The following is a 17,042-nucleotide window of genomic DNA, read 5'->3' as shown; positions in this document are numbered from 1 at the left end:
CTTGGTGATTAAGGGTATGCCCTGAATTGCCTCTCTGATGCTATGTAAGGATACTGGGGACTTCTTGTCCCTTTTGTACCTTTCATGGTATCAATAAATATATGTCAATTTTTAAAAAAAAATACCTATTCAATTTTTATATAGGGATGCCTTCAATATCTAATGATATCCCAATAAATTAACTATAATCATAGCATTTCCCTCTAAATTATGGAAAGAAAAAAAAATTCACAAGAAAATTCTGGTAGAAATGTTTTTGTAGCAATCCAAAAGGACCTATGGCTCAGTTTAGTTTGATGTAAAATGAAAATTTTCTTACCCCCATTTTACGTCAAAAGAAACAGAGCTATACACTCATTTTTAAGTGGAAAAATGGATTTAAAATTCATGTAAATGTTTTACTTCTGAGAGAGAAGTATTACATACCTTCTCGCCAATAGCATCTTGTATCAGGTTCATGTGGTTTGTTATCCCTACTACTATTTTCCCAGTACTCAAATCAGTATCGAAAGCCCCAATCTCCTGATTGAGAACTGACCTGAGGAATGCCAATCTTAAGCGTGCCAGTTGTCTTTCGCTAGCATACATCCAGCAACCAATTTCTGCAATTCAGTACTTCTTTTTAAAAACACATTCAGAGGGGAAAAAAAGAAGAAGGAACACTAATGTAGTACTCTAAGGACCTCCTTGTATGCCATCAATATTACTTCTTTCTTTCAAATAAGATATTTTAATCTAACCTAATTTGCAAATGGGACCTTAAAGCCTCATTGGAAGCTCTTAATTATATAATTTCTAAAACTATACAACCATTATTTGCAAATAATCATATTTAACTTCAAAGCCATTTGCATATAAGATCAAGTGATATTTCAACCGACATTTGTTTGTCTTTTCCTCCAATTGATTTTAGTTTTGGGAAAAGACATATAAAAGGATTGGAGATATTATCTGTTATAAATTATATGGAAATAGTTTTTAGCAAAGAACCCATAAACTCTAGAATTTTTTTTATCAAAACTCACAAGCACAGTTGGTAAATAGTAAAGAGAAATCAGTTCAAATGTAGGAGCAAGAGCCCTGCATTGATGAGAACATACCTAGTATTCCAGCAGGGAATGTAGCAATGGCCATGTACCAGACAAAGGAAATACCCTAAAACAACACACAAACAGCACCATCAAAACACCTCAAAACTGATCTCCCACCTAAATTTCACCTTTGCAAACTCTATTAGGCCACGTTGGGATACCCACAAGATTTAGATTTGGATTTCTCACATTTGCAGTTGAGATTTGGAACTGGATCGGATACTTAGATTTCTAAATCAGCTACAATAGTGAAAAAAAAAAAATCTGATTTTCAAATCTTTTTTGCAAGACATTATTTGGAAATCTATATTTGTGGCAATTACCTTCACCCTCACTGCTCCTCGACCTTGCTGCAGCAACAACAAGACATCCCTCACTCCTTCCCTCCCTCTCTCGTGCAACATGAGCATGAGGACGATTGATGTATTTTGTATCCAAAGCTCAAATCCAAATCCAAATACAAAAACATGAGGTATCCAAACATGGCCTTATTTCCCTTCCAATTGTATATTGCCTTGTAAAGGGCTTTAACCATTTCACGGCTGTCATCCATGTTTCTTCCAAATGCATCAAGGGCTTTTCCTAGCAAGAGATACGCAATGGGTTGAGCCATCCCATGAACTATTGCACCCAAAGTTCCCAACACCATTACCACCCAATCCAACATATCTGCTTGGCTAAAAAGCTTATAGAATGGAAAGGGTTTTGTGATGGGTGGCTTTTGCTCTTCCTCTTTTTCCAAGTCCATATCTTGCTTTTGATTTTCCATTATTTCTTCTTTCTTTTCTCCTGTTTGCATGCTCTTTGTGAAAGGAGAAACTGTCCCATGCATGACCACATAGAAGAAGGTTTGTGCATTTATAGATTAAGTTTACAAAAACTAGGTAGTTAAGTTTACGAAAACTAGGTAGAGAGAGAATATACTGAGGATATACTTACATAGAAAAATGAGGGTGGATTTCTCTTCTTGGTATCATCTTAGTGGTTTTGTCTGGTGTGTGGATTTTAGGCTGTAAACAGACGTGAGGAAATGAACATTTTTTAGGGCAAATCATAGATAGTGCATGAATAATTATTGAAGGGGATGTGGGGATACACCCCTGAAAGTGAGGTTCCGATTGTTGTTTGTTTATAATACCAAAACTCAACTGGTTGACTCAGAACTCAGGTAAATTTGACTCAACTCGATAGGAAATGACTTGATTCAAAACTCGGGTAAATCGAGTTGAGTCCGTTAATATGTTCATGTGCAGTGTTCTAATATGGCAATAAATATAAAATCATAGGAGTCAGGTGTTCCAATAGAAAATATCCCCTCGAGTTTGTATTCTGTCTTAAATGAATAGGTTGAGTTGACCCAAATCAGCTCACATTTGAGTCAAACTTATGAGTTTTTGAACTATGTAGTGAAGGTGAGATGATGTCTGTTACTGAGAAATGAAATTGTCATTCTCTGAATTAAATAATGTCACTCCTCTCTTTTAACTATAGTTTCTAGTAAGTTGTTAAAGCCCTGTACAATTCCAAAAGTGTGCGCTTGGATTGCCAGAATCAGGCAATCAGGCACTGGAATCAACATCCTATTATGATTCAATCTCATTCCGGCGTTTGGTTCATAAAACTGACTCAAATCCGGGGTAGAATTGACACTGGGGCAGAATTAAGAGTAGGGTGGGGGATGCCAGAATGTTTTTCCTGTCATACAATTTGTTATTCTGATTCTGCCCCTCTTGGAATAAATTTTTTGAATGCAATATTTTATTTTAATTGCTTTTTCCATTCCTTTTAGAAGTCAAAATTAAACGTAAATTTGAGTCCGATAATCAGTTTGGGCTCACAATCGCTTCTCGAAATCCAAAACAAACAGGGTCTCAGACTGTCAGTAGTGGAGTAGGGATAGATAACTAAATGATATTCACAACGGGCCATTTCAAAAAAAATATAATATTCACAACGGAAGCTTAAATCAAATCAAATCAATGTTTTTCCTCAAGAAAAAAGAAATCAAATCAACGTCATCATAGGAGGGTGACATGGCTTTACCTTCAGTCTTAACACTAGACTGCAGCACTAAAGGTTTCTTATTGTTGTTCCAAGACATGAGACCGATGACTTAATGTCTACTAGCTGAAAATGTATCTGGGATGTTACCAGGATAGAATTGAATTTAAGTAGTAAGAGAGTAATTCTCTAATTGGAGCCCATGTTTTATTCTTTCATGTAATTCTACTAGATTTCTTGCATTCAATGTCTCTTTTATCTCAACTTTCAGAGAACAACAGCTTTGGAAAGATCTCTTAAGGAGAATGCTGGACGGTAGAAGCTAATGGAAAGAGGGGTGCACACACTGAAGAAGCCTCAGTAGCAGGTTAAACTGGGTCTCATATTTTTTTAACTTCAGTGTCAGTTTAATTCATCATTATTTTTATGTTATCTTTGGTTTCAGTTACGTTGATCCTGGGATTGCCCATGGGGAGGAGATGGAGCAACTTAAGACCATAGATATCATTTTCTTAAAAGCATATGTAAATCAATGAACCTAGGCACATGTCTAAGGTATTAATGGCTTTTCATTATATATTCTTTTCCATGCCAGGATTGGAAATGACTATCATTATCTCATAGCAATCACGATCTGCTCTTTTATTCATCTTAGGGAAGTTACAAAATCCCCTATCTTAATATTTAATACCTGTCTATTGACATTTATATATAATCTATCAGTTCCAAGGTCTAACTTCCAATCAAGTTTTACATAACGGAAGAACTGTATCACAATAATATATCATTTAGCTTTTTTGAAGTTGGTACAATCTTGAGTAAATCCCATCAGTTGCTTCGATCAAGATTGAATGGTGACCCATTTCGACAACCTCACCTTTATCCATCACGACAATGATATCTGAATTAACTACGGTGGAAAGCCTATGTGCAACTGTTATCTGTGTGCTTCTTGAAAGCAACCGAACAGACTTCTCCAACGCTCCTAAAGCACTCAATACTGCTCTTTCAGACACTGCATCAAGTGCACTTGTAGCTTCATCTAGTAGCAAAATTGCAGGTCTCTTCAGCAGTGTTCTTGCAATAGCTATTCTCTGCTTTTGTCCCCCAGAAAGTTGGCAACCCTTCTCCCCCACAACTGTATCGTATCCATCAGGTAAATTGCTTATAAACTCATGAATATTTGCTTCAATTGCTACCTCCACAATTTCAGTCTCTGTAGCTGTCTCGTTTCCGTAGCAGATATTGTCTCTAATTGAGGAACTAAAGAGAAGAGGTTCTTGCTGAACCAGCCCTATTTGACTTCTCAACCGTCTCAGATTAAGTTCTCTTATGTCCTTTCCATCTATCATAATTCTTCCTTTGCAAGGATCATAGAACCTTAACAGAAGAGCCAAAACGGAGGATTTACCTGCTCCACTGGGTCCGACCAGTGCCACCTTCAATCCAGCTTCAATCGATAGACTGAAATTGTTTAGTATAGTCATTTCTGGCCTCAACGGATAATTGAAAGTGACATTTTCAAATTCAACTGTGCCTTTGATCCTTTCCTGGTTTGAATTTTCCGGCATATCGGGTTCAATTTCAGTTTTCCGATCAAGGGTATGGAATGCAGGCGTTAGTACGCTGATGGCAGAGACTACTGTGGGGATTAGTGTCCATAGTTCTGTGATTGAAGGGACTGTGAGTGAGAAAATCTGGTATGACCTTATTCCGTTCTCAAAGGTGGCTTGATTCTTATCTACCAAAATGGTGGTGTACTGTAAGGCAACGGCATGGGCAATGTTCCATAAACAAAGAGATAACCCTTGAATAATCCCGTACTTGATACTTTCAATCCTGCTCTTCTTCATTGGCTCTTTCAGAGAGAGCTTGGCTTTCTCGAATATTTGTTCTTCGTGGGTGAAAGAGGCCACAGTTCTGATGTTGGTTGCGGATTCGGAGGCAAGAGAGACAATTTCTTGATGAGCGGCAGAAAAATCACCAGAGAATCCTTTGGCTGACTTGGCTTGAATGAGGCCACCAATAAAGTGACAAGGCATGACAGCCCAAGCTACTAGGCCCATTCGCCAGTTAACAATCATGCTCACAGTGGTCGCAATTAGAATGGAAGAGATGCATTGAACAATGACAGACATACGGTCAGAGATTATGGTTTTGATGAGGGAGGTGTCACTGATGATTTGTGAAGTAAGGAAGCTCACATTGTTTTCTGGTTTCTCAAACCAGCCTATCTCGTTACGAAGCACCGCTGCAAGATGTTGACATGTAAAAAAGTTAATTCATTTATGTTTCGACAAGTTGCATAAATTTTGCCCTCTGACAAATACTATCCTTAAGATATTGTAAGAGTGTAATCTATTTAATTTCTAGAGCAAAAAAGAATGCTGATTTTGAAGTGTGTTTTGTTTGCAAATTGCAACAGATACCTCAGTTTAAATATAACACATCCTACTTTAGAAGGTTCACTGTCTGAATTGATGAAGACTTTCACGTGAAGTTGATTGGAGTGCAATGCTCATCTATATGAAAAGACTAATTATAGTATACCCTGTGATTTTCAACAGGATCCGTATAAGTAACTTGAAATATTGGTAATTACTGGGGTGAACCAGTCATTGTAAGTTGCCACCTTCGTGCAGCTGGCCTCATATGATCACAATCCAAAATATCCTTTTAGATGAGTTCTAGCAGATTTTCAAGGGGTAAATCCTTGTTATATTTTTCTGAAGCCAAATGAATTGACATGTTCATGACTAGAAAATCATTGTTTTCTAAGATGTTAATGCTAAGCTCATGCCCCCTTTAGCAATGCTAGAAAATTGTTCATTAAAGAACCTTAAGTTAAATGGTTATGAGTGTAGATAAAACCTTGAAAATTCACTGTACATGCATTTGTTACTTATTTTTAGCACAATGACCTGAAATGGCAACTCCCACTTAAAAGTGCCAAAATGCTTGTGTTCAAGATTACTACAAAATACACAGAAGACAGAAGAGTTCATGGTACCTGAATACAAAGCCTGCCGAAGGTTTGTCATGGCCTTTTCTCCAACCACACCATAGAAATAATGTTGCAGAATGTGAGTGACTAATGAAAGCATTCCTATGATACAAAATCTCATTGAATACTGCCCTACTCGCATCCTTGCTTCTGGTTTGTAATATGCTACTCCAATTGTCATGATGTAAAACCCAAAAACAGGCTTAGATATACCAGAAAGAGCAGCTGCAAAAGAACCCAAGACCGACTTTCCAATTTCGAATTTATTCAACCCAAACCAGATTCTGAAAAATGGGACTTTCTTTCTTCTCATTTTATGTTTGTCTTGCTTGGGAGGATCATCACTTAACTGGCTTTTTTTCTCCTCCAGTTGCTCAGAATCTTGGTAAGAAATCTTGTGGCTGGTACCCAGGATCTCTTTACTAGTATCATCCTCCCTGCCATTCAACATTTTAAAGAAGATACCCATAAAAAAAACATTTTAAAGAAGATAAATACAAGGTAAGCACACTTTTTTTCAAAATTTAAACTTCTCTTTATCTAGAAATATGTGAATGCATGCTTCATCAAACATTCCAAGGTGCACCAAGATTGGCATGAGGGGGCCATCACTTTATTTATATAATGTAACTCATAGTTATGTGTCCACATAAAAATTACTTCATCACTAGACTTATGCTTCTTCTTCTAATCTGAGTTGATCATAATTCATAATTCAACTGGTAGTGAATCAGCTATAATCAATGTCCTAAAACAAAAGGTTTTAACCCTAATCTAGTACACATACGATATATGCATGCAACCCCACATGCACGCATGTAATCTCATTCAAAGTCAAGACACTGCAATATTTTCACAAAACCTATGGCGTTTTTTTTTTTTAATTTGCCACGTATGTTGTGTCCGGCGCTTAAAAGGGGGACGTTGTTTCCTATGAGGAAACTGACTCCTCACTGCCTTATATTGAGAAAGGTTTCTTAAAACCGTGAATGGATTATGAATCATAGTTTATCTTGGATTGAAAACCCACAACTACAAATTCTATAAATAGGCTTGAGGCCTTGTAAAAGTGAGAGATCCTTTTGGGTGAGAGAGGGAACATTTTCAATTATTAGGGGTGGGTTCTTCTCTTGTAAAGGGTTGTCTGTGGGTTGTTCATTGTCTCAGAGGGTGAGTGTGTACTCAGTAATTTCTCTCTGATTAGTGAAGACGAAATATCCGTTGGTGCCCTGTGGACGTAGGCACACTGCCAAACCACGTAAATCTCTGTGTTCTTGTCGGTGACTTTATTTCTCCTTTACTTTTTGTTCTCCTAATCGATATTGTGGCCGCTGCGTACTCCAACAACATATCAAGGATTTCCTTTTTAGTGCTTTGTAAACTAAGGGTAGGTAAAAGATGGACCAACCTTGATTCAGTTCCCGTCCTGAGGTTTTGCATGTTGCATAAATTGCTGTAGAATTTGCTGGTATCTAGCAATTCTCTGTGGGTTCCTGTCTCTGCCACCTTTCCACTCTCAACCACGGCAATCATATCTGCATTAATGATGGTCGACATTCTGTGTGCAATCAAGATTACAGTCCTCCCTTGCATAGCTCTCTCTAAAGCATCTTGAACCAGCTTTTCGGACTCTGAATCAAGTGCACTTGTGGCCTCATCGAGCAGAAGGATTGGAGGGTCTTTCAGAATTGCTCTTGCTATCGCTATTCTCTGTTTCTGACCTCCTGACAGTTGGACTCCCCTTTCTCCAACCTGACACATTTTATTTCACTTCCATTACACAAGAAAAAAAAGGCTGTCCTGTGGCAAAAGGAAATACTACTGAGATGGAATAGTATCAAATCTGATGGTATTCAATTAATGAGAATTATATCGGAAGTAATCGATTGAAAGAAAACACTTAGGCCACGTTTGGATACCCATAAGATTTAGATTTGGATTTAGTTGACATTTTGAGCTGGATCAGATCCAAAAAATTTCCAAATCAGCTACAACAGTTCAAAAAATTCTGATTTTCAAATCTGTTCTGCGAGATATTATTTGGAAATCAATATTTGTGGCAACTTCCTTCACCGTCGCTGCTCCTCGACGTTGCTTCGGCAGCAGCGAGACATCCCTTCCTCCCTTCCTCCCTCCCTCCCTCTCTTTCTCTCTCTCTTAAAACATGTTCATGAAGATGATGTATGTATTTTGTATCCAAAACTCAAATCCAAATCAAAATACAAATGCATGAGGTATCCAAACGGGCCCTTATGGCAGAAATGTGGTATTCATATAAAAAGATTAATTCATATGATTTCAGTATTTAGGTCAAGGGCTTTCAAGGTGGCATGAGTGGAGAGATAATATGTTCATAATAGGGATATTAGGAACTCATTAGACATGCGGCATGATATCATGTGGCTTTCCCATTTGATCTGCATTTATCCACGCGAAGGTTCATTGGAGATTTTTTTTTTACCGAGTCATGTAGTTCCTTTTATGGGTAATGTTCAATTTAAAACTGCTTATTTGTATAAAATACCAATTTGTTGACTACAATTACTCTCCAACAGTGGTTATTCCAAAACAAATAAACCTCCCAGTTTACTGGTACAAATATAGTTCTGTTACTGAGTAAATTATATGAATCATATGTTCATAACCAATTCAAGGTTGGTCAACACAATACTGCGTTATGTAAATCTTTACTAGATGGTGATTTCTGCACCCGCTGTCATCACCAAAACGTACAGCACCATGTTAACATAGAAAATTAGTTAGACGCCACCTTATTTTGCTGGGAGAGGATATTTACCACCCCCTTGTTCAATAGATATAACTTGGCATCTATAACAAGAAGGGGGTGTAAACATTTTTTTTTCTCTTCCTAAAGAAAACCCATGTTTTTATCATCAGATTTTGTAACATGTTTGCCAAATTTTGGCTTCGTTCAGAGGCACAGGACAAGGCACAAGCTTGTTGTAGAATGATTTGGGTCCCAGATCCGAACGCTTTTATCCGAGACAGACTGCTTAACATAGCACCCTTCTAGCCATTCAAATAAACGCATCACCGCTTCCAATTCTCTCACAAAGAAATTTCTTCTGAAAGCCGGCCTCCATACTATTCTATTTCCACTTCTTTGGAAGCAATCCTTAACCACGGCATCCTTTTGCATGGCTACAACAAATAACTCGAGGAAAAGGACTTTTAGATGGGATTGAGAGCACCATAAGTCTTCCCAAAATCTGATATGATTACCGCTATATATTCGGAATCGAACACCTTCGTTAAATCTGTAACTCAAACTCAAAATATCGAGCCAGACAGTGACCCTAGGTTTTTTGAAACAATTGGAGGATTCCTGATGGCCTTGAACCACTCCATATTTGCTTTTAATGACTTCGGCCCAAAGATGTGGCTCTTATTCCCCAAATCTCCAAAGCCATTTTCCCGGGAGGGGGAAGTTCATTTCTTTAATTCTTCAATCCAAGTGCCCCCTTCGGTCAGTGTTTTCGGTTGGGCAGCTTTCCGTAATCGGATTCAAGCATGGTTTTCTAAAAATGAACTTTGATGGATCAAGCATTGGGAATCCGGGGCCCGCGGGTATTGGTGGAGTCCTTAGAAATTCGAGTGGAGAGGTAATATGGGCTGTTGCTTGGCCAATTGGAGTATTAGATGCTAGCGAGGCGGAGGTTCGGGCTGTCCACCAAGGCATAAAATTCTTGGATAAAGATTGCTTGGATAGGGTGATTGTGAAAGGGGACTCCCTTAATGTCATTAGATGGCTTAGGGATCTTCAGTCGCTCTGTGGAGATTTGCTCGCTTTTTGACGAAATCCAAGATATATTTGATGGTGCATTGACTACGTTTGTGCACAGTTGGAGATCGGCCAATAGTGTGGCGGACAAGCTAGCGAGGGATGGTGTAGTCTTGGCGGGGCTTGAGTTGTCTTATTTTCTCCCTCCTTGATTGTTTGGGTCACTCGGTTCCCCTTTCTGTTATTTTCTTGTTCATTGTCGGTGTTTGCTTTGTTTTTGTTCTCTTTTTGTACCTTTCTTTCGATTGTATCGACCACCTCGGTCAATCCTTTTTAATGAAATATGCTACAGTTCAAAAAAACATGTTTGCCAAATCTTCAGCACGTGATTTTTTAATGGGAAGGAATATAAGGTATGAACTTTTTTATTATCATTATTGAACAGACTTTTGCATTACTTTTTAGTATTGTCTTTGTTGCTGACCTGTGTAGAGTATCCATTTGGGAGTTGGGATATGAAGCGGTGTGCATTAGCCGTCATTGCTGCATTTTCGATCAGTTTGTCACTTGCATCCATGTTTCCGACCTTGAGATTGTCTTTGATGGTGCCTATGAAGAGGGATGGCTCTTGAGAAACTGCTCCTATGTTTCTCCTGAGGAATTTCAAATTGAGATCCTTGATGTTGTGGTCATCGATGAGAATCTCACCTGCAGGGTTACTGGCTTTATTAGTTCATGTGTAGATCATATGCATTCTCACCAATGCTTAGCATTACATATCATACTGTCCTAAAAATACATGCATATAAATTTAAAGTGTTTACAATGTGACACATAAATTTAAAGTGTTTACAATGTGACACATAAATTTAAAGTGTTTACAATGTGACATGTGTATGTTATGATTCCTGCTTAAATTGTTAGAATGTTAGGCAAGGTCTCTGAAACAATAGGGGTCTGTTCATATACAAACATTCTCAGGTAAGGTACATATGCACATGTGACAAATGTGCATACTCACATTTGTCCATATACACATAAATTTATTCAAGAATACATACATAATTAGATGCTACATGGCAAAAAACTGGCATACATTGCTGATGTATTTGTAGTGTGTTTGTTGATGCATGAATGTAGATGGACACTGCAAGCAGGAATAATGCATGCATTTTTATGTGAACATTTAAAACCCATCCCTTGACAGGCAGGGAACGGGCAGCAAACCTTTGGATGGATCATAGAACCTCTCCACTAGTGAAATAATGGTGCTTTTTCCACACCCACTGCTACCCACTAAAGCCACCACCTTGCCCGCTGGGATCGATAAAGAAAAACCTTGAAGAACCTCCTTGTCAGCACGGGATGGGTAAGAGAAATGCACTCCACGTATGTCAATGTCTCCATAAATTGTTTTCAATTGTTTCCCTTTTGTTTCATATGTTATACTTGGCTTTCTTTCAATCACTTGAAAAACTTCACTTGCCGCAGCCTTTGCCTGATTGAACATTTGCAGATCTGGGGCGGCATAAGTGAGTGATCTGCAATTTGGAGCAATGGATATTTTTAGTCTTTTTCAAACAGGAAGCTTCCGATGAGAACAAGGTATGTTTTTTGCAAAATGCTTACATTGCTCCAAAGAGAATGCTCATTACTGCAGCAATTGTGTCGCCCCCTTTAGCTTTATTAGCCGTTACTACAACTGCTCCAATCCAAACCATCAAAGCCCATGAAGTGAATGTTATAAGTTGAAACATACCCAATCCTACACCCTTTATTAGTGCCTCCTCTTTGCTCAAATTGAATTGTTTCTCCATGCAATTAGAGAATGACTTCATTGCAGAACTCTCGCCAACAAATGAGAAGACAGTTCTGATCTGAGATATTGTCTGCAATATAAAAACAGATTATCTGTTCTGTTCATCATATGAAATCTGTTTGCAAGTTATTAGGAAAAGATGTTCTAACATTGACTTAGGGGTGACTGGCTTACTGCCTAATCCTTTCTTCCCTGCTCTAAATCATTGATTTAACTGTTAATTGATGATTTATCTGCACTGACATTATTGCTTGATTGCTTAAGCCCACTCTGGTTGCATAATTAGAAAACAAACATCAAAGAAGTCATGTGAATTGACCATTGTATCCTTGATCTTTGTTATTTTCATAGGATGGACATATTCTTCACTTTTCTTAGGCCAAAATGAAAAAAATGAATTGATTTTTCCAAATGATTACCTGTTCTACCATGGATGTAGCTTCTGATAGATAACCCATCCTCATTCTTGAGATGCCACCCATCTTCTTGGCGTAAATAGCTCCAATTGCACTTATGAGAGGCACCACCAATAGGGTAAGCATGGCTACCTCCCAACAACAAACAAAGGCAACCACAATGCCCACAAAGAAAGCAGAGAGGCTTGATAGGAAATGCCCAAACTGTCATTGATGAATGTTAATTAAAAAGAAAGTAAAACCACTAAGAACTTCATGACTTCTTTTTTCCTTAGAGGTGGACAGACTTAGAGTCACCTTCATAGTTGTGGACACTGTTTTGTTTTTTTCACATTAAATTATGGGAAATGATGTCTGCACTCCCATATTTTGATAATGACACTCATTTTATTGAACACTTCTTTAATTAGCTGTTTATCGCTTTTAAGAATTATAAAAGCCTTCAACAAATAATTAGAGAAGTGTACAATAAAGAGAGAAGTTTCATTATTAAAGCAAAGGGACTGCTGATATTATTTCCCTCCTGTTTGGATTCCAAGAATTTTGTGGAAAATTTTGGAAGGAAAAAAATTTCTAAAATTTCCTACTTTGTTTTACACAAGAAAAATATAATTGGTGTTAAAGTATAAAAGATAAATAACGCCTTTCTCTAACAGCTTAAGCTATTGGAGAAGTTGGTAAGTTAACATGGTATCAGTAACACCTTCTTGCTTTCCTTTTCACGGCCATTTCGTTGAAACAAAAACAAAGGGGCGAAATGGGGTTTATGTTGTTCTCCAAATCTACTTGCTCTCTTCACAAAATCGCAAGGCATCGTCAGACCTCTTCACATGGCAATTAGAATGGGAGGCTAATGAAGGGTTGTTGATAATGACACCCTTCTCAGCATCCTAGTTTGTTATTGCCTCGTATGCCCTACCCAATATGTACCCCTTTAAATTGATAACTACACTCCATTCATTCTCCTTTTTTTTATTACCTACATTTGTAGGTTGGTTTATTTGTGGCCCTCTTTGTGTACACACTGTCCAATCTCTTTTTGTTAGTTTCGTCTAATCCTTGATGTTTGCCAATAATTTTTGTCTTGTCCTTAAGCCGCCGCTAGTTGCTGTTCATCTCGTTCTTCTTTTTCTTTGAAATTTTTTTTTCCAATTTATTTCAGTTGAGAGGTTTGAGGTGCATGCCTGAAATAACTACTCTACTCAGTTGAGGTGCTTCAGTCCCTTGAGGTAAATGCCTTGGACCCTTAGAGTGTGTGTCTGAGAGAGTTTTCTTGCCCATAGGGCTCATTCTCTCCAATTTTGGCATTGGTCCATGGTGACTCATTTTATGTAGACTCGCCCGATTGAGGCCTTGAGTCTCATTTAGCTCATCGTGGCTTCCTTTCGGCAACCGACAGTGACGTACATGTGGTAAGAAGCATCAATCAGCATTAATGGACCTTCTTCATCAACTTGGTGTGCATTACACTGAAAATTTGGCAATATTCCGCTTGAGTGTGTTGGGAGTGTTTTTATTGTAATTGTTTGAGTACTTTTTATTTTAGGCAAACGTATATAGATTTTCAATCAATATACGTTTGAGGGGGCATGTTGAGATTTGTCAATCTGACCGTTTATGATCTTGGTGGAAGTTTGGTTTAGATTAGGATGTGGTAGATTAGGGAAGTTAGGATGATCTTCTTATCTTTATCTCTTTCATGTTTATCTCTTTATCTGTAAGTGCTTATTTAAGCACCCTTTACCGATTAATGAAAGATATCACAGACTAGTTAAATCTGAAACTTAACATGGTATCAGAGCCAAAGGTCTCGAGTTCAAACCTCCCGCACATGCGATGGTCGGCCCAAAGTGGGACCACATGTGCCACGTGTTTGCCAAGTGGGCCACACGTGCGGGGGAGTGTTAAAGTATAAAAGATAAATAACGCCTTTCTCTAACAGCTTAAGCTATTGGAGAAGTTGGTAAGTTAACAATTGGAACAATACCTGTTCAATTTTTACTAAGGGATACCTTGATGTATCCCAATAAATTAAATATAATCATACCTTTCCCCTCTAAATTGTGGAAAGGAAAAAAATTTCACAAGAAAATTTATGTTAGAAATGTTTTTGTAGCAATATAAAAAAGGGGCTGTGGGTCAGTTTTGTTTCACGTAAAAATGAAAATTTTCTTACGCCCATTTTACGTCAAAAGAAATGGAGCTAAAACAAAATTTACGCTCATTTTTAAGTGGAAAAATGTAGGTAAAATTCATGTAAATGTTTAACTTCTGAGAGAGAAGAATGACTTACCTTCTCACCAATAGCATCTTGTATCAGGTTCATGTGGTTTGTTATCCCTACTATTATTTTCCCAGTACTCAAATCAGTATCAAAAGCTCCAATTTCCTGATTCAGAACTGCCCTGAGGAATGTCAATCTTAAGCGCGCTACTTGTCTTTCACTAGCATACATCCAGCAACCAATTTCTGCAATTCACTACTCCTTTTTAAAGTCACTCCCAGAGGGGGAAAAAAGGAACACTAATGTAATACTCTTAAGGACCTCCTTGCATGCAATCAAGATTACATCTTATTTTCAAGTAAGATAATCTAACTTAATTTGCAAATGGGACATTAAAACCTCATTGGAAGCTATTAATTATATCATTTCTAAAACTATACAACAATTATTTGCAAATAATCATTTTTAAATTCAAAGCCAATTGCATATAAGATCCAATGAATTGATATTTCCAACCCCTTTTGTTTGTCTTTTCCTCCAAATCATTATTTTTGGGGAAAAAAACAAATAAAGGGGGTGGAGGTATTGTTTGTCATAGATTATATGAAAATAATTTTTAGTGGTACACAAAGAAGCCCTCAACTCCAGACCAAATTTATCAAAACTTACAAGCACAGTTTCTAAATAGTAAAGAGAAAACAGTTTGACTATGGGAGATTAGAACAATGCATTGAAGGTTCAATTTGCATAAGAATTTGAGTGTGTATACAGGTTCAAGATTATAATTCACTCCATGTATATTTTTGTCCTCCTGAATGGCTGTAAATGCAAAATACTAGTTTACACAAGCCGTTGCATTATCAATGGAAGCAAGTTGATAGAACTCTTGGCAGTTTCTCCTACTTTAGCCAATACAGGAAAAAACAAAAAGAATTTCAGTGATGAGGAAAGAAATTACAAAACCAGTGTTTAAAATCTCGGACTAGGACGAGAACTTGTCCAATGAAAAAGAAGGAGTTTAGTCGATTAATTAATAATTGACGAGGTCAATTTTTCATTAACTCTAGTGAAACAAAGGAGTTCTTTATTGACTTGGTAGGGAAAAGCTCATATTTGACTGAGAACTTGATTAAGAATTTCTAAACTGCACAAAATATCAGTTATATGATCTAAATAGAATTGAACCAATAATATCGAAAAGTGCGCGGATATTGAAGCAAAGATGACCGGAACACTACACCAAAGAACTATTCATATGTTGCCGAACAGATATATGGAATTGCAATCTTATCTAAAGTTGTTATTATCTAATTGTTTTTACTAGTCAATAATTTATTACGGTTTTTTTTTTTTTTTTTGAATTGGAAGAAATAAAACTAAACTTACCCATTGTGAGGATCAGTTAAAAATCTACATAATAACCATTGATGAGAACATACCTAGTATCCCAGCAGGGAATGTAGCAATGGCCATGTACCAGACAAAGGGAATAACCTAAAAAAACACACAAGCAGCACCATCAGAACACCTCAATACTGATCTCCAACCTAAATTTCTCCATTGCAAACTCTATTATTTCCCTTTCAAGTGTATATTACCTTGTAAAGGGCCTTAACCATTTCATGACTGTCATCGATGTTTCTTCCAAATGCATCAAGGGCTTTTCCTAGCAAGAGATACCCCAAGGGTTGAGCCATTCCATGGACAATTGCACCCAAAGTTCCTAACACCATCAGCACCCAATCCAACGTATCTGCTTGGCTAAAAAGCTTATAGAATGGAAAGGGTTTTGTAATGGGTGGCTTCTGATCTTCCTCTTCTTCTAATTCCATATCTTGCCCACTATTTTCTTCTTTCTTCTCTTCAATTATCCTGCTGTCATCTTCATTTTCTTCTTTTGTTTCTCCCATTTTCTTTGTGTGAAAGGAGAAACTATCCCATGCATGATAACTTAGAAGAAGGATTGCATGTCTATTTATAGAGTAAGTTTACGAAAACTATGAAGATAGAGAATATATTGAGGATATACTCATATAATAAAATAAGAGTGGATTTGTTCTCTTGGTATCATCTTAATGCTATTGTTTGGTGTGTAGATTGCAGGCTGTAAAAAGAGGGGAGGAAATGAACAATTGTTTAGGACAAATTATGGATTATACATGAATAATTAATGAAGAGGGATGTGGCAATAGACCCCTGAAAGTGACATTCAGATTGGTGTCTGTTTAGTGTACCAAAACTCAACTGTTAATTCGACTCAGAACTCGGGGAAATTTGACTCGACACGATAGGAAATTGAGTCTGAGTCATTGAACCAGTGGAACATAGTGTTCTAATATAGAAGTAAAGATAAAATCATATAAGTAAGGAAGGAATCCCAATAGAAAATATCCACTCTAGTTTGTATTGAGTCTTGATTGAGTTGGTCGAGTTGACTCGACTCTGACTCGACTAGGCTCACAATCGAGTCGAACTTGTGAGTTTCTGAACTATGATGTAGTGAAGTGAGATGATGTCTGTTACTGAGAAATGAAATTGACATTCTTTGATTTTAATAATGTCACTCCTCTCTTTAATTTCTAGTTTTATAGTGAGTTGTTTTTTTTTTTTTTGATTGGTAAGCTAGGGTTAGGCGGGACCCCGACCAGAATTTACTGATAAGATAAAAAAGTACAGCTAAGGGGGATCAAAAGCCAACAAAAAGGGAACAAGCTCCCTTTCTAGTGAGTTGTTAAAGCCCATTAC

The 17,042-nt window shown here is 37.4% G+C and overlaps 1 protein-coding gene and 1 long non-coding RNA gene across 23 annotated transcripts in view; one reads left to right on the top strand and one right to left on the bottom strand.

The window, feature by feature from the left end:
- The window catches only part of LOC143887925 (uncharacterized), a 35,610-nt gene extending 30,120 nt beyond the window's left edge, over positions 1 to 5,490 (top strand). For 18 of the 22 annotated variants that reach the window (XR_013254417.1, XR_013254426.1, XR_013254427.1 and 15 more), the window contains 2 exons: positions 3,364 to 4,248; positions 4,335 to 5,490. This is a non-coding gene — a long non-coding RNA (uncharacterized LOC143887925). Of the gene's footprint in view, positions 1 to 3,363; positions 4,249 to 4,314 lie in introns of all 22 variants that reach the window. The other 4 variants (XR_013254422.1, XR_013254428.1, XR_013254418.1 and 1 more) reach the window with 4 other exon arrangements.
- On the bottom strand, positions 3,750 to 11,780 carry LOC143887924 (ABC transporter B family member 14-like). Its single transcript, XM_077392171.1, has 6 exons — positions 11,468 to 11,780; positions 11,066 to 11,379; positions 10,323 to 10,546; positions 7,505 to 7,848; positions 6,103 to 6,533; positions 3,750 to 5,343 (listed from the first exon to the last, which is right to left on the bottom strand). The coding sequence occupies exons 1-6, from the start codon at positions 11,674 to 11,676 to the stop codon at positions 3,881 to 3,883; spliced, it is 2,985 nt and encodes a 994-aa protein (XP_077248286.1). The 5' UTR covers positions 11,677 to 11,780; the 3' UTR covers positions 3,750 to 3,880.
- Between the last annotated feature and the right edge of the window lie 5,262 nt (positions 11,781 to 17,042).

This window comes from Tasmannia lanceolata, unplaced genomic scaffold, assembly GCF_043159265.1.
Source record: "Tasmannia lanceolata isolate RefF3 unplaced genomic scaffold, GAP_Taslan_0.1 ptg000012l, whole genome shotgun sequence".
Lineage (NCBI taxonomy): Eukaryota > Viridiplantae > Streptophyta > Magnoliopsida > Canellales > Winteraceae > Tasmannia > Tasmannia lanceolata.
This window is presented reverse-complemented; position numbering and strand designations above follow the sequence as displayed.

Bases quoted from the DNA above. Each gene is read 5' to 3' on its own strand.
- LOC143887924 (XM_077392171.1), bottom strand. From the start codon at position 11,676: ATGAAGTCATTCTCTAATTGCATGGAGAAACAATTCAATTTGAGCAAA. The intron at 10,547-11,065 runs GTTTGCTGCCCG...GTAACCCTGCAG, and splicing joins GTTCTATGATCCATCCAAAG to GTGAGATTCTCATCGATGAC. The intron at 7,849-10,322 runs GTCAGCAACAAA...AAAATGTGTCAG, and splicing joins CAAATGGATACTCTACACAG to GTTGGAGAAAGGGGAGTCCA.